General features: G+C 39.9%; 3 protein-coding genes across 3 annotated transcripts; 1 reads left to right on the forward strand and 2 right to left on the reverse strand.

The window, feature by feature from the left end:
* Positions 1–630: 630 nt before the first annotated feature.
* Positions 631–5,415, reverse strand: LOC147134726 (uncharacterized). The gene is made up of 12 exons (XM_086055724.1): positions 5,115–5,415; positions 4,235–4,346; positions 3,960–4,053; positions 3,771–3,825; positions 3,519–3,659; positions 3,279–3,439; positions 2,943–3,041; positions 2,691–2,836; positions 1,972–2,143; positions 1,758–1,870; positions 1,379–1,463; positions 631–1,300 (listed from the first exon to the last, which is right to left on the reverse strand). The coding sequence occupies exons 1-12, from the start codon at positions 5,230–5,232 to the stop codon at positions 1,244–1,246; spliced, it is 1,353 nt and encodes a 450-aa protein (XP_085911850.1). The 5' UTR covers positions 5,233–5,415; the 3' UTR covers positions 631–1,243.
* A 1,309-nt stretch (positions 5,416–6,724) lies between these two features.
* Positions 6,725–10,285, reverse strand: nudt9 (nudix (nucleoside diphosphate linked moiety X)-type motif 9). Its single transcript, XM_086054916.1, has 8 exons — positions 10,136–10,285; positions 9,627–9,905; positions 9,045–9,134; positions 8,441–8,527; positions 8,179–8,290; positions 7,931–8,077; positions 7,629–7,713; positions 6,725–7,513 (listed from the first exon to the last, which is right to left on the reverse strand). The coding sequence occupies exons 1-8, from the start codon at positions 10,231–10,233 to the stop codon at positions 7,368–7,370; spliced, it is 1,044 nt and encodes a 347-aa protein (XP_085911042.1). The 5' UTR covers positions 10,234–10,285; the 3' UTR covers positions 6,725–7,367.
* Positions 10,286–11,838: 1,553 nt separating this feature from the next.
* Positions 11,839–23,568, forward strand: mapk3 (mitogen-activated protein kinase 3). The gene is made up of 9 exons (XM_086054914.1): positions 11,839–12,356; positions 14,941–15,123; positions 15,803–15,992; positions 17,923–18,039; positions 18,118–18,232; positions 18,317–18,448; positions 18,669–18,778; positions 20,040–20,168; positions 20,413–23,568. Exons 1-8 carry the CDS (start codon positions 12,139–12,141, stop codon positions 20,157–20,159), a joined length of 1,185 nt encoding a protein of 394 aa, XP_085911040.1. The 5' UTR covers positions 11,839–12,138; the 3' UTR covers positions 20,160–20,168; positions 20,413–23,568.
* The last annotated feature ends 1,249 nt before the right edge of the window (positions 23,569–24,817 follow it).

Raw genomic sequence — 24,817 nt, forward strand, 5'->3', positions numbered from 1 at the left:
CCAAAATTGGTATCGTTGATGCTTAGACAGAACACGTGCATAAATATACTGAGTGAATTCAACGTCAGTTTGGAGCTGAATATGACTGTATACTAAGCCAAATGTGATAAAAGTGTTTAATGTGGTCTTGAATTGCTGGAGTTTTCAGTCGTGTATGGACATTCCATAAATCCTAGAGGGACAACTATTGAACATCCATATTGCCATCATTTAAAAAAAAAAACATTAATATAACTAATTTGGTTTCTAACAACAACATAGACATTTGCATTGCTGATGATAATGAATTCACTGTAACCTGAGCGCACAATAGTTTGCAGATCACATTTCAATAGACATCAGAGGCCTACTTGATTCCATTTAGAAAATGGGGCAGGAGCTATTTTAGCTGAAGTGAGAAAGCTACATCTCATCGTACATACAGAAACTTGCTTTACAATTTTCCATAAAAAATAAACGGACATTTGTTCTTAATTCCAAAGAAAATCACACACTCTATCATTTGAAGCTATATTTTCATCCTTTGGGCTTTTGAGTAAGTTCGGCTTGTCGACAGTCATGGGTGTGAAAAATACTAAAAAAAAGTAGCAGCAGAGAGGAAAATAAAGTTCTGAACATCAATTCTAAGACAAAGCAAAAGTTTTGTAAGTTGAACACTTTATTTCTTTCATTTGAGATCTTTAAAAAAAGGAAACATGAAAAGCCGAAATTAACAATACTAGCGAAAAGGTTTTTTGCTTAATATTTTTGTTCCAACATTCTGCACTTGAAGTAAAATGAAGATGAAGATGAAAATGAAGTAAAATTTATGCTGACCAAAAACGGTATAAAATGCTGCTAACTGTAAAAAACAAACAAACAAAGCAGTAACTCATACAAACTCAGTGCCGTATGATTATTACCCAAAGTTCAGTATCTCTGATCAAGAAATATTATAAATACTTTGCAAAAGTTAACATATTCAGAGTGGTATTAGTCTGACATCATGATTGAGTAGAGCAGAATCAAAGAACAAATATTAATCGTCCATAGTTGATGAATAAAAAGTGATAAGGCCTGTTGTGAGGCCTGACTCTTCTCAGGTAATTTTTCACAGAGGTATTGTCTAAATAAAAAGGTCTATGGAGGAGGTTTCTGTGGGTGTACTTCAAACGGAATTCTCATCAAAAGTTATTGCTTTGTCCAGCTGACAGTGTTTCTTTTGTTGATTTATGTTTGGTCCGTGTTGTGTCTATTTCAGTCTTTAGTTCATGTCATGATCGCTGACACTCTGCCGCAGATACTCCTCATACAGCTTTTTCTGCAAGGCCAAAGTATAAAACATTTAACACATATAAATGCTGTTTTTTATTCCAGTATTATTGAAACCAAGCACTACCTTTTTGGTCTTTGCCACCTCCTGAACAAAGGCCAATTTCTCCTGCAATTGTCTTTTCTGTTTTCCCGACAGAGTTGGTTGAGTCCTATAAAGAGCAAAACAGCAAGAATTCAATCAAGATTGAGCTAGGCCATCACCCTCACTGGACAATAATAAAATATATTATAATATAATATACAATAATAATATATAAATATAAAATAACATTTTACATACATCTCTGACTAAAAATACATTATTATATGTGTAATGGCATTACTGTTACTGCATCTCTAGTAGGGGATCTCATAATTTTCATTGCGCAGGTGTACCAAAGGATTGCGCTTTAATGTTTATTACGGATTCTTAATATAATGGAATCGAGATGTGACTGCGGTACCTGAAAGAGAATCGTGCAATGATGAACAGCAGGAAGGAGGCAAGGACCATGGCACCGCAGCCGTAAAGCTGCTGCTCTCTAGACATCGATTCAAATATGCGCACTACAGGAACCTGGGGGGTCAAAAGAGACAACCATGACTGCTTCAGAACTGACAGCTCAGTCAACAAAAACAGCACAAGAAAATGACAGGTAAGATACTGAGGACACTAACCAGATAAAGGGAGAGGGCTTCAATGCCTTGGCGACCCAAAGCCAACTCCAGCACCTCCTTGGATAGAGTGCCCAGCAGCAGTACAGCCAAAAGAGTCATGGGGATGCAGAAGCCCAGTAGCATCAGAAAGCAGCTCTTGCAGCGCGCCCGTCGGTTCTCGACACTGATCTGCCTTTGAAATGGAAGGTCCATGTGAGATGTGAGAGCTGACATACAGTACAAGATTATTTTTACTAGGGATGTCACAATATCGCAATATTAAAATTGCCACGATATAACGTTGTCGTCATGCCACGATATTAATTGCCACAAAACTGTTTAAAATCCCAAGTTGTTCTGCATTTGTGCAGTTCCAGCACCCTCTGGTGGTTGGTTTATTAAAACAGTTTAATTTGATGCCACCTATGTTTATGACCCATGCTAATCGCCAATAGGAGCGCATGATGGATTTCTTTGTGAATGCTGTCATTATGTACAAAAATATAACATTGTGATGTTTTTTTTTTGTTTTTTTATTATGAGCATTTTTTTTTACAATTTTGTGTGGTTTTTATACAGTGTCTGGGTTTTTTTTATATATTGCCAATCTCCCCACAATATTGTGATCGTGAAGTTCATATGGTGATATCGTATCGTTACATTTGGATATCGTGACATCCCTAGTTTTTACAAAAAAAGATTTTATTATTGTTATTTCTCTTTTTTTTTTTATGTGTTACCTGTCATTGGTCATTTTATCAGTGATGGCTTCACTAATGATGTCACAGTCCTTCTCCAGAGAGTTCAATGTATTCTGGACTGTCTGATTGATGGTCCTCTCAATGGTGCGACACACTTCCTCAATCTGGTTGACACAACGGCTCGGCTAAAAACAAAAACAACAACAACAACCACCACCCATCAGGCACTTCAAACTATAGGACAATTTGTGCACATACATGGCTAAAAGGCGGAGAGCCATTTAAATGTACCTTGTTTGGATTAGGAATGTAGATGGTAGGCATGTCAAAACCACATTTGTTAAGTCCTGGTCGTTTGCAGAGCTCTTGGACAATCTGCATCATTACTCTCTGAAAGAATAGACATGGAAGATAGAGTGAGATGGAGCATAATGACGCGATTCCTATCTGTGATTGATTTTTCGAGAATAAATGTAATCAAAACTTGCTTGATGTCCTTCGTCACTGTCTCTTATTGGACTTAGTGCACATTCCCAGCTAGTCTGACATCAGCATTTCTCACATCACCAAAGTATTTCTATTTAACTGAATGCAGAGTGGGGACAGGCCCATCGACTTTGCACCTACCTGTCTGTCAGACTCTCCCCCGGCCTCATCCGCCTTACTGAGGTAGAAACGCAGCCGATCTCCTTGTTTGTCATTCAGGGCCTCCACAATGTTGAGAGTACGTTTGCACAGAGCCTGACCCATCGGGTCAAAGAAGACCAGAACCAGGTCACAGAGATCACCTGAGTGAGGACATGGGGAACCCTATTACTGTACCACACTACACAGCAAAGACAGCTATGTTGAGAGGCCTTGACCCACCTAGCCACAGGACAACTTCATCCACGTCAAAGGGATATTTCATATCACCATCCACCAACCCAGGCGAATCCACAAAAGTCACCAGGCTGAAACGTTTCTGCCGTGACGTGCAGATTTCTGTGCTCAGATACTCTGACACACCTAGAGAGCAAACAAGGGGGGGGGGGAGATGATTCAATTCAGATGTCTTATTTTGTTTTGTATTGGTGACCCCTGCTCTAAAACATGGAGAGACTGTCTTGGGAAGCTCACCTTTGAACTCTTGCAGAGGCTTGAAGTGGGGATATAGATGAAGGGTGGCATTTCCCTAAAAGAAGACAGAGATTGATCACTGTCATCATCGAGCAAGTAAGTATTGTTTAAATTATTTGAAGGCATTACACAGTGAATTATGCTTGAAAGTGAGCTTGCTTATTTTGGCCTTATTAAAAGAAGTCTCACTGTGAGGGATTCTCGCTTGCGCCCACTTGTAATAAAACTGAATCCCTGGGTCTCGATAGCAACACCAGTGCGCTGGATGTGCTCTTCAACATACCTGAAAGACAAAAAGAGGACATCATTATTCATCAAATTTGAAAAAAGGGGTAAATGACTAAATGTTACAGAATGAAATTTAGTTTGACAGACTGGGATGAAAAATGCAATAACTTTATGAATTACAAAAAAAAAAAAAGATGCAAGGTCTTGCTCGCACACCCCCAAAAAATAAGATTTACCAGTTGATGAAGGAGCTTTTTCCAGCAGAGTGGTTGCCCATCAGCATCACAGTGATCTTTTTCCTGGGGGGAAGCAACTTTACACCAACAGACTCAGCCACTGCAATCAAACCTAAAGGAAACCATAAATATGTTAAGCGGTATGAAAGTGATTCCCCTAGGGCTCTCACTATCTAATCAATAACTCTTTAGATTATTCCAGTGATTAATTGAATAATTGGGAAAATGCATTGTGCATTAAAGTGCATTACATTACAAAAAGGTTTTTCCTGATCTTTGTTCATTAACAAATTATTATTGTTTATTTCGTATTGTTTAAGCAAGAAGACGCGAGAGGGATTGATGAAACTGATTCATAACTGGTTTGCTTGTGGTTTTCCAAAGTAAAAGCAGATGTCTGCAAATGTATTATTTATTTATTTACTTTTTAGTATTTGCTCTTTTTTGTCTCTAATGTACAGGGGGCGTGGCCCTGCATCTTTGAAAGGCAGTTAGCGCCCTTTTATTTTAGATCCAACTATACAGCTTCAGTAAAGAGGAGCAGATCTCCATCTCTTGACGCAAATAAAGATATGTTGTTGGTTTAAATAAGACATATGTTAACTATCACATTTCTACGGCAAACCAGAATTTCTTACGACGACTATAGACTATAGGCAAGTAATGACAAACAATCCCACCCAGAGGTTGAACTTAAAATGATGTAACAAGCACACAAGCAAGTGTTTGCTTTGGCCCAAACGCGAGCAATTACGATAACGATCTCCAAAGTACTACTGCGGTTTACACACTAGCTAGCAAACAGTTAGGCCCCGACCGGCTTGCTAGCATGCCCGCGGGTTAACGTTTCGCTAATAAACGGGATGCTCTGCCAACTCACCACTGTCGGGTTCCGTGTACAGTTGATGACAATCCCGCAAAATGCGCTCATCGCAGGTTACACCGCCAGATATTGAGTCCGCATTTGCTGCACTTCTGCTTTTACTTTTTCCAGACATTGTTCCTTACAAATACAAACGTTTGAGAAATAGCTTAATAAACCATCTGTAGCCGCAGTTGCAACTTGCAATGAGCGGAAGCTCCTTGAATGTCTAGTTTGAATCGCCCCGGTACGCTACGATGAAACGCAGGAAAACGACGTAATAATCAGGCCACGTCGTCTACTTGAGCGGCTTTTTTGTCGCAATGGCTTGTGGGTAATGTATTTTTTTGAGCACGAGCTGACCAATCGTTTCGCTTCAATATAGGCTTATTGTTTAATGAAGTAGTTAATTCAGTTCATTATGAAAAAACTATATTATTTACAATATGGAATCGTACATTAAATTCTACATTGATTTAAACGTGAAAAGTTTGAGACTGCAAAAGTACCAAATTTTAACATTCATATTGGTACCATACCACCAAATAATCTAGATACACGGAGAAAAAGGTAATATGAGATCTATATATATGTTCCAGAACTAGTGTCACAAAAGATATATTTCAAAACCAAACAACAAATATAAGTTTTCCCCTTGTTTTTGTTGTGGGGATCAACTCACAAAAACAAACTCACAACAACAAAATATACGCAATGGTGGTTTTGCTAATTATTAAGACTTATTATTACGCTCATAATGACCCTCCTTTATTTAAATCAAATTTTATGAAGTTAAGAGGCTTATACTATTATTTAAAAAAACACACACAATCGCTTTCTTACTTCATACAAATGTGATATTTTTTAAGATTATAAATAATTGTTATGTTTTTGTTTGTTTTTTACTTAAATTTGGAAGCTTAAGCAAATACGTTTGTAGTGAGAAAGAATGACAAATATGAACTTGCTTCTGTCCGTGCCATTCTTTCACCTCTCTTTATATGACTGTTGATTGTTACAGTGTGTGTATTGTGGAATATATTGCTGTATGATGACTGAATAAAAAAGGATACTACTACTAATGTGGGCGAGATTATCAACCAGCACGTCGACAGAGAGATTGTTCGCATTTACTTCATTCAGTGCGTGAGAAGAGGCGAGAATTGTGGCGGCTTCACAATGACAACACGCCTGCTCAAAGTGCCTTGAGCGCTCGACAGTTCCTCCTCGAGAATGATATCGCTGTCCTGGAGCAGTCTCTCTGCTCACCCGACCCAGCTCAGTGTATTTTCCTACATTTTAAATGAAGGTGTGGCGAAGAAGGCTGGGAAAGTGCATTAAACTCCAGGGGGGAATTACTTGGAAGGTGAAAACCTGTAGTTTGGATTTGATGTCTTTGTGACAACAGACATGGAGTTTTTCTGATACACCTTGTAAACTCGTCTATAGTGCTATGTGAGTGATATTGTAATGATCTGCCAACTACAGAATATATTTCTGCTATGGCAGATTAAAAGAGGGATAGGTCTTGTATACATACAGTACATTTTCTTTGTGAATCAACATTTTCCTCTTTCCTCTTTCAAAGATCATACAGTGAAATTAATTCAACAAATACCATCTATAAATGTGTTCAAGTGTTTAATTTCAAACACTTAAAAAAAAACAGTAGTACGCACTGTAGAAGTGTTTTGATTAATTTCCACATTTCAATCCAGGCACAGCTATAAAAGTAATTACAGGAGTAGAAGACAACTCATGTTAATACAGTTAATGAATCACTTGGTTACACAACATGGATTAACAATGGAGCATGATGATCAATCCAGAGATATACTGTACATAGAGTACATATGTACATACATATTTGTGTCACTTATTGCATTGGTAAAGATGAAAATGTTGTGGTCGTTCATTTCTGTTCACGTGTAAAGATTAGCCTGCGCAAGTTCATTGTGATTGTACTCATCACATTTGGATTAATGAAGCTAATTGTGTTGTTCTCACATGACCACATTGGGTTGATGTGATCCTTGTACACAATGAATATATTAGCATAATTTTCTGCAACAGAAATAATGTTCGCCTTGTCTTCTGTCTCATGTTAAGCTTCCCCCGGATCAGATGTTGCTGCACAGTGTGCGTGCATTGCACACACTGGCGAGAGAGGCAAACAAATGTGAAGTTCTTTGTTATCAATTAAGACATACATATATACACTTCAAGATGTCACTGCACAACCGTTTCCAGCATTGTTATGGCCGCCAGTGGCTACCAATGAGATTTCCTCTCTTTGGCAACCAGCTCCAGTAAATGAGAATGGCTTGCATAGAGTGGGAAGGACGGGTCCACATCAACCCACTGTACTTGGCCTGCATCATCGCCAGCTTGCAACGGCAGCTCGCTCACACTGTTGCCTGCGTATAAACAAAGAGAGAAAAATATATATTTACTAAACATAGCAATTACTTAAGTGTCCCGCAAATTGTTGATGGCATGATGAAACACTGAATTATTTCAAACCATACATACCATTTTCATCATGGAAGTTGACCGCAACAGTCTCTATCCAAGCATTATCAGTGTTTCTAGGGTCATCTACATATCCTTTAAAAACCTGCACAACAAAATAAGCAGTACTTTTTAAAAAAAAAAATTAATTGATCATGTCCGGGCTCAATGTAATAGAAGACTTCAAACTGGTAAGCACATTTAGCTTACCAGCATTTTACTTTGTATCATTAATGTATGTTTGTTTGTAACTCATATGCACATTTTTCTTTTGACAAAAATGCTGGTAAAAATGATGTTTTCTGCCTTTGTCAGTTGCAGACCTCAAGACTGGGTGATTTGAAGAGTTGGGTGATGCGCTCATGAATTTTAGATTTCTCTAATGGCGGCACTCCCAGCGAATTCAATGCTTCTTCCGAAAACTCTCGCTGAAGCGTGAGAGAAACCTGTTCCCCTGGATCTACCATCCCCTACAAAAAAGACACCAGGATGTGAGTTTTATCCCCGAGAATCGTGGCAGAAATAACACGGACAGGAAAGTGAACAACAAAATGTGGAAAAAGCCACCCACGCCTGGAATGGCCCACTCCCCGCAATCTTTTCTCTTGATGGATACAAATTGCAGGATGGGCTTTTTGGTGACATGGTGAAGAATCTTTTCTCCTTTAGCATCTACTTTCCATCTGTCAGACAACATACATCATACAGTACATCCAAGATGCAACCGGCAGAAGGTTAGATTTAAATTTAGAAGAGGTGCAATCTGAAGGTTTGATATAGTATTGCTACAGTATGTCTAGGTAGTACAGTAATTAATGGAAAAAACGTATGACCTTGTGACAACAGGATCTGCAGCATGATTGGGTCCCCATCGCCCGAGCAAACCTCTACCCATCAGCCCTGTGCGTCCATGAGGATTTCTAAAGATGTGTAAAAAATGTTGATAAAACACATGACATCTGTGATCGACTTGGCGACCAGTCCAGAGGGTGTACAATGTCTCTCGCCCTAAATCATGAGGACAAGCAGCATAGAAAAATGGATTGATGGATAACATTACATTGTCCAAAGTAATCAAAAACTTTGGAAGTGACACAAGCCCAGATTTCTATTGGTACAGTACTGTAGTTTGAAAATTCGATGTTGGAAAAAAAAAACCTTTCATGTGTCTGTGATTGAACCTTATCAAAATTGTAACTTTTAAACGCATCAGAACTGAATTACTTCATACCATGATCATTCAAACCCATAATTTAGGTAATGATAATAAAAACTACAATATATTATAGCAAGATTGCAGATTTGTCATTTTCATTCTATTGATAATCTTAGACAGAATACTATCACAAGTTCGTTTTGTTAAAAGTAATATTGGACACCGTCCAATTGGGGTATAGCATTGCATGAGCTACTTCTCTTGATATTTGGTTCACTTACAGTGGCTTTCCATATTCCACTTTATAGCAGCCCTCAAAGCTTCTTCTGTCCACAGCGCCATCCAAAGTATTGAACTGTGGAGAGAATGAGCTGCAATACAGGCAAAAATAGAGATTTTAATTTTCCCAAATTTAAAAACTATACATTTGCAACTGATAAAGACAACTAGGACAGATGTAGCAATCGGCAAAAACATATAGATAGATAGATAGATAGATAGATAGATAGATAGATAGATAGATAGATAGATAGATAGATAGAAGTGCATTTATATAGAGAGTGAGGGGGGCTGGGGGGTAGACACACACACTCTAGTGGTGAGTAAGATGCATTTAATTTAATTTAATTGATTAATTTCATTTTCATTATATTCATTCTGAACTGCTCCATATGATGTGTGTGGCACATTTGTGTGCTGTTAAACTGCATATTTCTGTAGTATATTAATGATTTCTATAATTCTGCAGTAATAGTGGTGGTACTAAGAGGTGGATTAAGTCGAGTAAATCCCCATTGAGGTCCCAGGTACCAAATGCATGGCCCACCACTGCTCAAAATACATGCTCAAAATATGATGCTCACCCAATTTCAGGATCTGCCCATGTCGGCTTCTTCGCCACTGAAGGATGAGTATAGTTGACCGGATCATATCCTGGCAAGCTCTGACTCCAGTCCACCTGGGAATCACTCACCGGGAAGCGCTTGGTTTTGGAGGCTGGGTACTCAGGGCATCTGGATTTAATGTGTGCTGAAGATTTCATTGTGGAGACACTCTTGGAGCAGTTAGAACAACTTGAACTGATGAGGGCGATGGATGGATTGACTCTGAAAGGATAGCCAACTGAGCAGGGGATGACAGCCCTGCAGGAAATAAAACTTATTGAATAAAGTAAAGATCATTTCGAATTGAACACATCGTTTAGGCAAGAAAAAGACATCAACTGGCCAAATGGCCATGGCAACTATAGCAAAAATAATAGCCACCCAATTGCATCAATACCCGTGATTTATGACCTAGAAGTAGTCTAGTGTATCTCCAACGGTTTCCATTACTCAGAGCAGCTTTAAGTATTTATGACTAGAATCCAAACCTGAGTCCGTAAGTGTTGACTGTATACGGGAAGTCTAAAATGGTGAGCGCTAAACGAATCGGAGTGAGCCAGTTTTGTCGCAATGCAAAACGTATCATTCCTAGTGGAGAGGATTCAATAAATAAGTGAGTGCTCTATAAACAACATGTCACGTACCATTCGCAGCGTAACCAGGAAGTGCACTCACTGATTGCGTCATGACGCAACCAAGGGGTGCGGTCAAAGTACACTCTTTTCCATAGAGATCAATGTATTATCTTTTTTTAATGAGGGGATGTTATTATATGTTATTATAAAGTGTTCCATGAGGTTAAATTAAACTAAAGGGATAATTTGCGTAATCATGGTTTTATTAAATGTTGTTCATTGATCTAATGTTAACATTGTACATAATATGGATCATTTTAGAAATATACTGGTTGATGAAATGAATTGTTTTATCGCAAGTTTTCCTTATCTAAGGTTTGTAGGCTGTCAAGATTAAGTGCTTGAACATGTAAACACGAGTGAGTGCTATGCTTCCCACTGCATCTATCATGGCTATATATAATGTCTGCACGCCCATGTTCAAGTACCAGGTTTTAGTGATATAAAATATGGAACTAGCTAACCTAATTGCTTTTTTCAAATGAATGAACCAATGAACGAATGAATGAATGTACAAAAACCTGGTTGCATAATCATGCACACCCTCAAACTAATAATTTTTTTGCAGCATCTTTGGCTTTAATTACAGCACTAGGTCTTTTGGGGTGGGAGTTTATCACCTTGATGTGGCAATATTTGACCACTCTTCTTTGCAAAAACAGTCTAAAGCTGTCAGACTGAATGGAATTGCTTGTACACAGCCCAATGCAGATCGACCCACAGTTGTTTGATCAGATTCAGGACTGGATTCTGGCAGGGGCATTCCAAAACCTTAATCTCCTTCTGGTGCAAGCCATTCCTTTGTTGATTTTGACTTTTGCTTTGGGTCATTGCCATACTGCAAGATATTGTTCCTCTTTTCCTGCAGCTTTCTAACTGAAGCCTGGAAGTTTTCTGCTAACATAACACTTACTGGTATTTCAAAATGTTTACTATTCCCTCCCGCGTGAGTAAGGTCCCACTTCTTTCTGAAAAAAAACTAATCTGCCCCAAAGCATGATGCTGTCACTGCTATGCTTCGATTTGTCAGAAGAAATAATTATTTTACAAATCAAATCATGTGTGCCAAAATCTGAACCCCTGATCTGCACTCTCCCCTTGAGTCCCCTGCACATGTTTTCAATGGGGTTGAGGTCTGGGGAATGAGATGCCGTCGGAGGAGCTTGATTCTGTGTCTGGTGAAAAATGTCTACAATTGTCAGTTTAAGAGTATAATTCTGCAATAAAATTGAATTCATTTTAAGGCTTTAACACATTTCACCCAGCGGTGCCAATAATTATGGAGGACACTCTATCTATCTATCTATCTATCTATCTATATATCTATATATATATATATATATATATATATATATATATTTACACATGGACACTTAAAAGTTGTTGCATAACAATGAAATCAGAACTAATGTGTCAATTTCATACATCTATTTCCGTGGAATAACTCAGCAACATAACTGGTCACGCCCACCCAAGGTTGCACTATTCAATGCTGTAAATTGAGCTTGTTTTAGTCACACAGAGAAGCTAAACAGGCGGTGCCTCTTAAGAGAACTTTAAATTAGACATAACCCCGCTCGGCTAAGTAAACAGGGTGAACAAATCTAACGCAACTGCATCACCGTAGCTCAGCACGCGCATTTACGCTCTGTGCTCCGACCAAATCCGAGCTCGCGCACGCAATCCGTTTACACTACGGGTGGTGTCGAGAGAGGCCCCGTTTCTCTTTGCTCCAAACATTCCAGTCTGTGGAAGCCTCAACTTGAGACGTCAACGCTTGCCGAGAGCGACGCTGGTCCCTCGGTGAAAACTCCCTGACAGAGCAGGAACAGGCAGGCGCGGCTTGGAGAGGAAGAATGGCGGATTCGAGCAGCACCGCAGCGGTCGGGGCCGCAGCCTCTGCCTCCAACAGCGCTTCTGCTGCCGGGGCGGCTGGCACTGTTGCGCATGATGGTGCGCCGGGGGCTGCGGGACAGAAACCCGCGTCCGAGTCTGTGAAGGGCCAAATATTCGACGTGGGCCCCCGTTACACCAACCTGTCTTACATCGGGGAGGGGGCTTACGGAATGGTGTGGTGAGTACACTACTTGTTCTCTCTAAGCATACTCTCTTAAAAAAGAGTGCCAGTTGTTTTTCCGGTATCGGACAGTTCGTTGTTGCAGTGTTCAGAGATTGGTCCCCACCGAACTACAACCATGTTTTCATGTACACGTCACCTTGTGTCCTGCATCAGGACGTCGCTTGATATAAATCAGCCTGTTGTGTGGTTAGCAGGTTAGCAAACTGGCTACAGGCGTGGCTATGAGCTTTACAGGAAATGCTATAGAGAAGCTTGGCGCAGGACGCAGTTTGCTGTCCGACTCCGAGCAGTGTTTTTCCTCCTCAAGTAGAATCCAGCCGCAGTTTCAAGTTGGTCACCGATTGTGTGCAACTGACACCATAATCCCATGGGTCGCCGCCTAAAGACCGATAGCTAAAAATAATCGGCTGTGCAGAAAACGGTTTTGCAGAGGATGCAAATGGGATTTGCGACTCGCACCGAGGCCTCCCCTCTCCTGTTATCGCTGCTGGTGATCTGCAGCCCTGTGTGGGCAGGTTGAGCAAACCTGTTGCGCACGATACGAGATCACTGCCAACTCACTGCTGTGATTGCAGTGGCAAGTCATTGCTGAGCTGCGAACATGGCCACAAGTTACGTGGGGGGCATTTGGGCTCACTCCAGGGTACAATCATCTCCGAGAAGGATTGTGACGACATTGAGTTCTGTTATGGTTTGTGTCATCGCGATCATGCGATTCTGTTGCCACTGTGGATATTTTAGGCACACTGACTGACGGCTTTCAGTAGCGTGGTGGAGAAAGTACTCACTCACAACTTCTATATGTGAATATAACTAAAAAAGTAGAGACTCTGAAAAGTACAACAGTAAAAATTAATAGGTATTTATGGTCAATTTTAGACTAACTGTTTTGATAACTGCAAAATGAAAAAAAAAGTGATCTGCATACAAAATAGGTTCGCTCCCATCAACTTTCATGAGTGATCATTAGGGCGGAATGATTTTTTAAAAAAATGTAGTTGCAATCGCCCCCTCTCAATTTTGCGATTGCGATTTTTTTTTTTCAAGGTCTTCTTCCTATCCATTTTTTAAACATACACAAGCAATAAAATGGAGCTGTATTACAGTGAACAATATCAGGTTCATGACAGAGGTTTTGGTTTTAAATATTAGGATTAAATAAACGCAAATTAACCATTAATTAATCTACAAGACAATTTCTCTACTTCAATTAAAGTTGTTTTCTTATTAAACACAATGACTTGCAGTCTCTTGGCATTCACTATGACGTAATTAAATTCTACCAAACAAGTGTGGTGTAAACAAGTCAGTAAGTAATTAAGCTGACTACGGTATTAATACAAACAAATCTACGGCTTTCTCACTTCAACTTTTCATTTTTTCGCTTTTGTTCTTTTTCACTTTTCTCCAAAGATTTTTTTTTTCCTCATTCTTTTTTCTTTTTTGTCATCGTTGGTAATGCTGTCTGGTTCATGTACCTCTATGTTGATGTTCTCTGCATTTTTTCAGCCTTAAGTCCTCAAGATGTCAGTCAGTCAGTCAAAATTTCAACTGCCGTTGACTTTGCCTTTCTCTATTTACATCTTTTTCCTCACGTTGTGTCGACATTCGCATAACTTTAAAAAAGTAACAAGTTTATTTTGGCAGAGTGAGGAGCGGCAAGTAAAGAAATGTATAGCCTAAAAGTAAAAAGGTCGTAATAAAAAATAAATGCTCACTAATAGATGAATTGCTTGTGTTTTTTGCCTCCAAGTGTTGCTATAAAAAATGGATGCATGGACACTCGTATAGTGCATTTTAGGACACCCAAAGAGAGGTAATATCTGAAATAGATGTGCTTTAATGACTCTATGCAGAGGAAAACATTTTTTTTTTCAGGTATCAGGTATAACATACAGTCCTCTTCAAGGAAAAAAAAGATGAAAATAGACAAATATGAGTTGTAAATTAGCTTTCAAATCTTTAATCTGCCTTTAGCTATACTTTACTACTTTCTCCAATTAGAATGCACCAATAGTCAGAGTGTTATTTTTTAAAGCAAATAATCATCCTATTCTGCTTGCATTTATGTGCTCAATTGAGGCCTAACCCGGCTCCAGATACTGTGTGAGAATTTGCACTGTGTTTTCTCAGAAGTCTTATGCACATACTGGCACCCGAATCTGTTACAGGGGGCTTGCATGTTTTTATGTTAGCGCATACTTGGAAAAAATCTCAAGAATTTTTCCATATCAGCTGCATGGAGCAAGATTACTTCTCATGTCAGGTTTTAGGTGATTTAGGTTGCAAAAACAGTGGAATGTTCTTTTGATTAAGATGCATTTGTGCGTCCCTTAAATGCACAATCCAGCTCTTTCATGAGCTCTACCTGGTCACGTCTTCACGTGTACACCTACTCCAAATGTTGTAGGTGTAGCATACACCCCCAGTTGTTCACAGCAAAGTGATGTGTCACATGCTCATCTCTGCAGATCAGACTTCTCCAACGCCCTTTCATCAACTGCATTCCCGGTGTGGTGTATGAATCCTGCAGTGTGTAACATGAGCCCTGATTTGTGCCTCTCTTCTCCACATCCAGCTCTGCCCTGGACCACATGACAAACCAGCGCGTAGCCATCAAGAAAATCAGCCCTTTTGAGCACCAGACGTACTGCCAGCGTACACTGAGGGAGATCAAGATCCTGCTGCGTTTCAACCATGAGAATATCATCGGTATCAATGACATTTTAAGGGCTCGCCACATCGACAATATGAGAGACGTGTATCCTTTCCTTTCAAGCTTTTATCTTCCTCTTCCTGGTCACGTACACAATTGAGTCACATGTTTTCTCGCCAGTTGCTCACGGTCTGTCATTATTTAAAAAAAAACACAAAAAAAACAGCTTTGCCAATTATCAGCTGTACCTCTGTTTTAGGTTTGAAGCAACTAGTGGTATCTCACAAATTATAGAGGCGGAATTGGTGGATTTAAGTGTTCCTCAATTTGACTCAAAATAATGAAGACACTTTGCCCAGCGTCACTATTTAGTTTTTCATTAGTTGACGTTAAACCACACTAGTACTTGCATTTGGTTGATTTAATAATTACAGCTCACAATTTGGTGTTGCTGTGCTTTTTGGAGCCACGTGCAACACCACTGCAAAAGGGAAAGTAATAGCAAATCACAGATTGTACTTTTGACAGAAGACTGGTAAGATGTTACAAGGTGAGGTACGGAAGTTCAGAAATCCTGTACTATAAGTCAAGCTCCTTGCACTTCCGTGTTTGTGGCAGACATGTATCGAGGATTGTTATTGATTGATTCTGCCAAATGTATACTTCAACCCACTGTTCTGTCGACCGGCATGACGGCAGAGTCAATTTTACAGTGCTGTTACATAATGTATGTTTCGATTGGATACAGCTTCCGCAATGCTCCTTGACTTGAGTGTGCCTCCAGTTACATTGTGCAGACGCTGATGGAGACCGACCTGTACAAGCTGCTCAAGAGCCAAAAGCTGAGCAACGACCACGTCTGTTATTTCCTCTACCAGATCTTGCGAGGACTCAAGTACATCCACTCTGCCAACGTGTTGCACCGGGACCTCAAGCCCTCCAACCTGCTCATCAACACCACTTGTGACCTCAAGGTCAGCCCTCACCAGTCCTGCACAAGTGCACATACAGTATACGACACACCCACATCCTGTTATTTAGCTCTTTGCAATCGGGTAACGAGTATATACTGTAAAATCCCATTAATAATGCGCATGAAAGGAAATAATAACATACAAATAAAAAATATCTCAAATGGAGGAGGCGGAGGGGGAAAAAAGCACTTTGAAATATTTTAATCATGGATATGGAAAAAGAGCATCATTTTTAACCTGGATTTAAAAGTGATTTCACTTTTGCTATGTTTTGAATCTTTATTCATTCATATTATTCAATCTGATAATAAAGGATACCAGCAATTCGGGAGAGGGTATTATACAAAAGTACAAAGAAAAAACTGCTTTGGGTGTTTTTGTGTGGACGTATTGTATTCACTATCACTAGCCTATTTAATGTTTTTCAAGGGGATATTTGTATAAAAATCAACATTTATTCAAATTTGTACAATGCTGTGGTTGTTGCCACTTGCTGTTTACTGAAAATGACATCACAGTTGCTCTGGTCCCAGTGAACAACCAATCACAGCTCATCTGATTTCTGAGTTTGGTCATGTGACATTCACTAGCTGAGCTGTGATTGGTCATTACCTGAGCCCTGAGCGACTGGGATGTCATTTTTAGTCAACAGCAATCGGCAAGATGGTTGCCCATAAGCGGTCACTCTTTACACTTTAAAAATTATAACATTAAAAACTCATATTAGGCGTTCCTAATAAGGACTTACAAATATATACCGGTAGATAAGTGGGAAGTATAATATTGACAGTGATGTAGAATGATACAATGATGACTTATGATTCTTATGAAACTGGAGATTTGCGTACAGTATTGTCAGGCCAAATCGTCTCAGCCCTCTTCCCTACACCGTGTAGCAAATAACAATGTTGCTAACATTAGGACCACTGTTGACATTTTTGCGAGTCTTTTTTGGGGGGAAAAGAGTTGCTTGCTGGGTTGTAAAAGTCGCTAAGTTAGCTACACTTCAGACACAAGTCGTAGTTCTTACTCGCTACTTTGCTTGTGATATATATGCTCTTCAAAAGTGCAACTTTCAAAATAAAAGCACTGCATGATTATTTTGCGTTTTACTTTGACTTCATGGTCACTGTCAGAGATTGGTCTGGTCTGCTCTAGCGTAAGGCTCCTTCATTACGTTGTTTCAAATTTACATTGCAAACCGGTAGTTTCCCCTCTGTCTGTTTTTCAGCTTCTCAGCACACTTGTGAGCTCTCATTAGGCAAACTCGAAGCCTCGGATTAGCCGATCATGCGGGAAGCAGAGAACAAAAGCGGCACCTGTTGCATTGGCTTTCAGATGCATTTTACTCGAGAGCAAAAAATTCATGTGGCCCTTCAGCACAAATAGCTGTAATCACATTTGCATGATGCAGATGTACTAATCTCGTTCAATATTTTTACATACAATATTGTGGAATATTTACAGCCGAAGTCAACCCAAACATATTTTTTTCAAGACTATGTTCCCAGCAGGCCCACTAGTTGAAAAACGGCATTCTGATTAATTTTGCGTTTGTGGAATAAGAGATAAGCAGTAAAATGCACTCCTTTTTAGCCATGTCTGGGGGCAGCCATTTTGTTTTCTGTCGACTGAAAATGACACCACAACGACCAATCATGGCTCAGAGTCAGAAAACAGGTCAACTGTGATTGTTTTTTTTAAGTTTAAGTTTGCATGATTGATCCGCAACTGTTCTCGATGTGATGACTTTGCAAAAAAAATTGTAGTTTAGTCTGCATGTTGGATTTTTACTTGACCTCATCATAGTAACATGATGACTTGAGCCTGATCAAGCTTCATTTTGTTAGATTTTAGCCATTTTGTCAGCGAAATAAGGTTTGAGGTATTGACCCCAAAGATTGATGACAATTCATTCCCCCCCCCCAAGATTTGTGACTTTGGCCTGGCGCGGATTGCCGACCCTGAGCACGACCACACCGGATTCTTGACCGAGTACGTGGCCACGCGTTGGTACAGGGCTCCAGAAATCATGCTCAACTCAAAGGTGAGTGCGCACGTGCCTGTGCGTGTCTGCGTCTGACTGAGTGGATTTGTCAACTTGTTGACTACGTGTGTGCTTCAGGGCTACTCTAAGTCCATTGACATCTGGTCAGTGGGCTGCATCCTGGCTGAGATGTTATCAAACAAGCCCATCTTCCCTGGGAAGCATTACCTGGATCAGCTCAACCACATTCTGGGTGAGCTCTCAGCCTTGTGTCTCATCAACTCGAAACGCCTAAAGTAGTCATTTTAAAAATGTTCCTGATAACTCCTTCACGTAGGTGTCCTTGGCTCTCCATCCCAAGAAGATCTGAACTGCATCATTAACACGAAAGCCCGAAACTATCTGCAGTCTCTGCCCGAAAAGCCCAAAATCCCCTGGGAGAAGATTTTCAGCAGAGGCGACTCAAAAGGTCGGGTAACATGAGATTGGACATGAGAGTTTAAGAATCATTCATTCATCGGTCAATGAGAAATACATCAAATAATCCCATTTATTTATTTTTTTTTTTGAAGTGATTTAAATATTGTTTACAGCCCTGAAGTGACATAAACCGAAACAAACTGTTTTTTGTTTGGGGTTTCACATTGTATGTCATTTCTGCTCTAATGCAAGTTTTTTTCCAAATACAGCTTTGGACCTGCTGGGCCGCATGTTGACCTTTAACCCCAACAAGCGTATCAGTGTTGAGGAGGCGCTGGCTCATCCTTATCTGGAGCAGTACTATGACCCCACAGATGAGGTATGCCCACAAAAAAAACAAAAAACACTGCATACTTTCACACAAAATTTGCACTGTTTAGTCTGCCAATATTATTAGAATGGACGAACATTTGCCTGCATTTCAGATGATTATAATTTGGATAAATTAAAGGTGGCATAATGAACGACTGGATAGCATGTGCGCCTCACAGTTCAGTGGTCGTAGGTTGGGATCCTTTTGCATGTTTTCCCTGTACTTGTGTGGAAATAGTTGGCAGGATGCTGGTGAGCCAGAAGGAAAAAGTGCCTAAAAGACAGAAAATGTTTGAGGTTATTATTTTTGAGGTCATTTCACACTTAGACAAGAAGATAAAGAGTTAATGTGTCTGCTACAAAGCAGAACTGACATAGCATAACACAAGGTAACATAAACATCGTTCGCTAATTTAATACGGCCTGCTAACGCTAGTTACACAGTATTGTAATGCTCCGGCATAGTGGTCAAGGATAGACACAACCGTTGGTTTACTTTCAATTGCTTTATTGAACAAAATAAAGACATTAGCACATTTAAACATGAGCTACTGCTGATACCAAGTCACTCAGACTGTCTATGGCTAATCTGAGCTAAAAAAAAATAGCAATAGCCAGCTCTACTTTTATTCGCTGACACGCATGTCACACACACGAGGCCTGAACCTGCTTTTCAAAGCCAGACACACTCATAGTTACGGATATTATGTAGAACATGAGACTGGCAACACCAAGTGGACAAAAATGATACTAACATCTCACTGTATTGTGCAATCGTTAGAATGCATTAAAGTTAATCATTCACACTGGATGCAGCCACTACCATTTTGCCTCGGCTGCCTCAAGATGTGATAAATCAACAATCAGTTCCGGGCAATCAGCACTTCTTCATCGAATGCTTTTGTCAGTTATCCCTAATAGTTATAGTCCTCCCGATGACTGTGTAAGTATTTGCCTTCATTTCAAGTCACGCACTTTGGTGAATGTGAGTGTTTTTCATTTCTTGGGTGCTTTGAATTTTTTTTTTTTATTGCAGTTAGCTTGAATTTTGCTGTACCATACCAATACAAACGTCCGCACTGCACCACACCAATTAAAATTGGAAGCCTATCAAAAATGAAAGACTCTTTGTCGTACGTGGCGCATATGTGTCTTTTGTGCTTTGTTGAGACCAACCTCACCAAACCATAACGGACCTCATCATATAAAAGGGCGTCTTGAGAGTCTTGTTTGACGGAATCCTCGCTTGTGCGTGCATATGTTTTTAGCCAGTGGCAGAAGAGCCCTTCACTTTCACCATGGAGTTGGATGACCTCCCCAAGGAGAAGCTGAAGGAACTCATTTTTGAGGAGACAGCTCGCTTCCAGGAGACCTATCAGGGCTCCTGAGACACACGGGTAAGTTCTAAAAGAGGCACGCACACGAACGCACCATTTCATTTGGCAAAATCTCAACTTGACTTGGTGTAACGGGGGACTCGCAAAGGTACCTTAATGGCAATATTGTATCAGAGAAATAAAAAAGAATGGGAGTTGATACTATTCCACAGTAAATTTCACTCTTGAAAGTAATTTGACTAAAGAGAATATGGATGAACCCCGTTTTTTTTTTTTTTTCCCTTTTCCTCTTTCCTTCCTGTAGTCTAAAAGAGTGTCAGCGCCAACCACAGTCTTGGAACCTAAAGACCCCCAGATGACATGCTTAAATATAAGAAAATGCATCCTCAAGAAAGGAAAATATACAAACTATGAACATTGGCTGCTTTTCTTTCCATTTCCACTGCAAGAAAGCTAAGTGTTCAACTCTGATTTGTGTGGTTAGGTGGGGCCGTCATGTCTCTCTGCTCTTTACTCTCCCCGCTCCTTTAAAAACATTCTTCCATTTCCTGTGCCCTGGTTCGTCCAGTCCCTCAACATCATGATCACCTTTCATTTCCCAATCGATCTCGTCGTCTTTGTTTTTTCCAGCTCTCTTGTCGCTCTTCTCATATAAACGAATATTCCTTATTAACCAACACCATTACTATGTCTTGCTACATTAGAACTTGCAATTGAGGGCTAAAAAAATTGGGGGGTTGCTTATTGTGTGGGTTTATGTACATAAAATACAAAAACTTTAAAAAAAAAAAAACAATTAAAAAAAAAAAGCTTCTTTTTCTTCTTTTTACGTGGGCTCATCACAGCTTTCATTTGTATGCAATTGTTTGCTTTAAAATCAGCTTACTTGTATTTATATGTTCTCTGATTCATCCGTGCAAGTCATTTTAAACGTTTGACTTTGCGGCAAATGTTTTCACTGGCATGTTTGCAGGTTTAGTTTTTTGGTTTTTGTTTTGTTTTTTCAAAATGATGTTCATATGAATGCATGCATTCCTGAAATTAACCAAAGTGGATGAGAGATGCAAGGATCTAGTGTGGGAAGTGACCACGTGTTATGTTTTTGAAACATTTCTTGAGCTACAGCTCAGACAAAGGGCAGACGGATTGAGCTCACCTTCTTTTTGCATCAAGTTAGTCACACAGAGGTGTGGTCAATGGATTCAGTCATTTCGCCAAGTCCCGCTAAACTCCAGAATACGCTTGGGTGCTTTCTGCAATGTGCACCTACTTGGTTATTATTCTGTATTAGAGGTTGTATGACCAGTAAAAGCACAAATACTACCACTGTACAGTCATAAGACACCGATGAGACGCATGCGTGGTTATACTTAAGCACTCATTTCCCTCCTCCGCTCAATACTAACACCAAGGAGCCAGCCGCCATGGCATCCTGTTACTGCATTGCAACTCAGTTGGCTGTCTTATCTCAATTATTCCTCACCATCATTACAAGGGAGAATGCGCTACTTAAAGTTGGGGTTTAGCATTTTGACATCATGAGACCAAGATGACATCGGCAGGTTGCGACAGATACAGAAATCACAGAAAATGTCATTTATAGTGCATTTAAGGTCCATCCTGAAATTTACTCCAAATTCAAAGTGCTATATCCCTAATTTTATGTGAGTAGTATATTCTGGAGCATGGCGGGATTGTGCCATCCTACTGTGCTGTTTTGACGTTTACACTGAACTGTCACAGAGGACCAAATGGAAACAAAATATCTACTAATGGGCTCTAATGAATGAGTCAAAGTCAGGAAGTGTTTTCAGGTTTGAATCATTTTTGCCTCAGTAAATGTGTGAGTGTGTATTTGTGTGTAAAGTAACTGTAGTTGGACTTTTTTTTTTTTTTTTCAAGAGCGGCTCCCTCTCGTGACTACTGAGGAAACTGCATGTGATTTAAATCACCATTCCCCATAATGCCCTCAGCCAAGCCACCAATCTGTAGTAGCTGAGTGTGTGTGTGTGCGCGTGTGTGTATTCCTTTTGTTTTCTCTTGTGCTCCCATCTTCTCCAGTGTTTGTCCAGTTGCCATAGTGACCATGCCGCACTGTGCTAACAAGTGGCATTGTTTCTCATAGACGGCTTGTGCGTGTGTTATTTCTGTGGGTTCTCTTTTCTGGTCTGTGTCATGACTTACTGCTGCTTGGTGGAGCGCCACCCATGGGTCCATCTCAGTAACTGCACTGGCATCAATGTAAAGAGAGCGGACCAACGTGCTCAGATCCGGCCCTGGACCGCCTGCTGGCTTCAGCCCCCTCATTGTAAAAACGTCGTCCAAAGTGTCGCTGTTCTCTCAGAAGCCATAGCCAGAACTATGACTGTCCCTACAATGGGTGTGACGTTTTTTTTTTTTTTTGTGCACATGTGGTGAAATCTATCGAAATTTAATTCGCCTTCCCAACACTTGCCACGCTTTACTCAAAGGGCTGCCTCCGTCCCGTCCTCCCCGCGTGCACTTTTTTCCAGCCACGACTTCACTTATGCCATCCGCCGCCACTTTTTCGACCAATCACGCGACCCAATCAGCACGTCTGCACTTTTTCGTTTTGGTCCTCAGTCTTTCCCTCCGTGTCGGATCCTGCTCGCTCGGCTTTAAGTGTCGCACTCTGTGTGTGTGTGTATGTTTATCTACAGTATCATTCAGCCAAGATTTTTGTTTTCCCAACCTTCTGTGTGGGTCCTATTTGTGCATTTTCTTATGTGAGACTATTTTTTTTTTAAGTCCAATCCAGTGCAAAGTGGGTCTGACAAAGATAATGTTTGTTTCATTTGAATATCTATCAGCCATCAGTACACCAACCCTGCTTGCTTTTTCCTTGACGTGACATCAGATTAGGTCGCCATGGTTCCGCACCAGGAGGACTAGGTTTTGCAATCACACACACATACACACTTTGACTGAGTAGTGTGTCTGTGTGTGTCTGTGAAATGTTGCACTTGAACATGCCATACACATTCACACAGTATTGATGATTCTAGTGGTCCGTCTGTCATGCGGCCTGGTTCCAGATATCGTTGTTTAAAAATGGTTGTTCTTATTATTACTGTTGTTATACTGGTGAGTTTTTTTTTTTTTTTTTAATTAAAAGGGAGTTAAAGTTGTATCACTTTTTTTTTTATATATCTTATATAATTAGAATGTTTTTATTTTCATTTTTTCCCCTAATTTCTCTTATGCGTGTGATAATTATTGACAGTCTTTTGAGTCTAAGTTTTTTTTTTTGTTTTTTTTTTCTTGGATTTTCCCTCCAAGTTCTTTATAAGGAATTATTTTTAAAAGACTTATTTGTCGATTGTCAAAGAGATCTGAGTTAAGGGTTGTAGTATGTATATTGTATGGATATTAATTAAATGATTAACAAAGCAACAAAATTATATTACATATAATTGAATAAAAAATTCCTGATACTGTTGCTGGTATGGTTTGGCCTTTCTTTTTCTGTTTATCCTTCATCTTTTGTTCATTTGTAATTTGAGTCATTTAGACTTGAGGTCATGACTTAATTCATCATAATCAATTAAATAAACATCTGGTGCCACAAATTATAATAACCATAATTTTCGTGATATGAACTACAGTAGTGTTTTCATCATAGAAGTCTGTTGTTTTGGGATGCACTAATCAGCTCATGGACCTCCTGTCCATCAAAACAATAAATGGCGTCTAAATAATTACTTTTGTGCTCAAGGGGAAAACAATATTTGACCAATATTTAGTATTATGTATAGTATTTGTGTAAAAAAAAAAAAAAAGTGTTGTTTTTTTTTTTTATTATTATTTTTTTTTTTTAACCATGCATGTAAGGCAATTGAGAAGAGTTTCTCATTTATAATACCAACCTGGAGGCAGCTTGTGGTTCAGTCTCTTGCCCAAGGACGGCGGACAGCCGAAGCTGTGATTTGAACCACAGCAACCCTTCGGTCACTGGACGACCCACTCCACAAGCTGCCCTTTGTCACGATCCTGTTCATAACTTTTATGAACGGGATTTCGAGGTGCAGCCGAGGCATTGAGGGCGTCCGGTATAGCATCTCCGCTTTTAGCAGATGATGTTCTGTTGGCTTCAAGAAACCATGATCTTCAATCTCACTATCGACTTGCAGCCAAGTCCGAAGTGGTTGGCCTACCTCTACGTGGCCCACAGGCCATAATTTACCCACCCAATTCTCGTAATCAGTCGTTCTCAACTGTTTTCACCCTGGAACCTGCATGGGAAGCCATTGTCACTAAACTAACCCAACAAGTTAAAAATCACTGCTCTACATGAATCATCTCAAACATGTCCACTTGAATACATTTCTAATCCGCCAAACAATAAAATCACATCTCTTTACAAAACCAGCGTGTTCTTACTATGAAACTGCGCTTGACAGTCCACCTCTCACTTTATGCCATCTTGTTTTTCCAGCTGCGCCACTTTCAAATTCTCTTCTGCAACACGTCCCGGCACGCCACCGCCCTTTACCTCGGTCATTCTCATGCCTACATTTGAATAGCTTGACATCACCATCTTAGGAATTTAAATGACTATTTATAGAGTATGTTGATTGTTTATTCTACATCTCAAAAGTAGTCCAAAGTTGCTATTGTGGAAAAATGTTCGTCATATTTTGCAGTAAATTGCTCTGTGCTGGTGAACACCAGGCTTTTTATGCTTCATA

Source organism: Filicampus tigris, chromosome 16, assembly GCF_054856515.1.
Source record: "Filicampus tigris isolate MCC_2025a chromosome 16, RoL_Ftig_1.0, whole genome shotgun sequence".
Classification (NCBI taxonomy): Eukaryota; Metazoa; Chordata; class Actinopteri; order Syngnathiformes; family Syngnathidae; genus Filicampus; species Filicampus tigris.

Coding starts and splice junctions, on each gene's coding strand:
- LOC147134726 (XM_086055724.1), bottom strand. CDS start 5,232: ATGTCTGGAAAAAGTAAAAGCAGAAGTGCAGCAAATGCGGACTCAATA. Junction 3,440..3,518: donor TGAAGTTGTCCTGTGGCTAG/GTGGGTCAAGGC, acceptor GTCCTCACTCAG/GTGATCTCTGTGACCTGGTT. Junction 1,871..1,971: donor AAGCCCTCTCCCTTTATCTG/GTTAGTGTCCTC, acceptor TTGACCCCCCAG/GTTCCTGTAGTGCGCATATT.
- nudt9 (XM_086054916.1), bottom strand. CDS start 10,233: ATGATACGTTTTGCATTGCGACAAAACTGGCTCACTCCGATTCGTTTA. Junction 9,135..9,626: donor TGGGCAGATCCTGAAATTGG/GTGAGCATCATA, acceptor CCTGTATTGCAG/CTCATTCTCTCCACAGTTCA. Junction 8,291..8,440: donor GCAGATCCTGTTGTCACAAG/GTCATACGTTTT, acceptor GTTGTCTGACAG/ATGGAAAGTAGATGCTAAAG.
- mapk3 (XM_086054914.1), top strand. CDS start 12,139: ATGGCGGATTCGAGCAGCACCGCAGCGGTCGGGGCCGCAGCCTCTGCC. Junction 15,124..15,802: donor ATCGACAATATGAGAGACGT/GTATCCTTTCCT, acceptor GTGTGCCTCCAG/TTACATTGTGCAGACGCTGA. Junction 18,449..18,668: donor CAGCAGAGGCGACTCAAAAG/GTCGGGTAACAT, acceptor TTCCAAATACAG/CTTTGGACCTGCTGGGCCGC.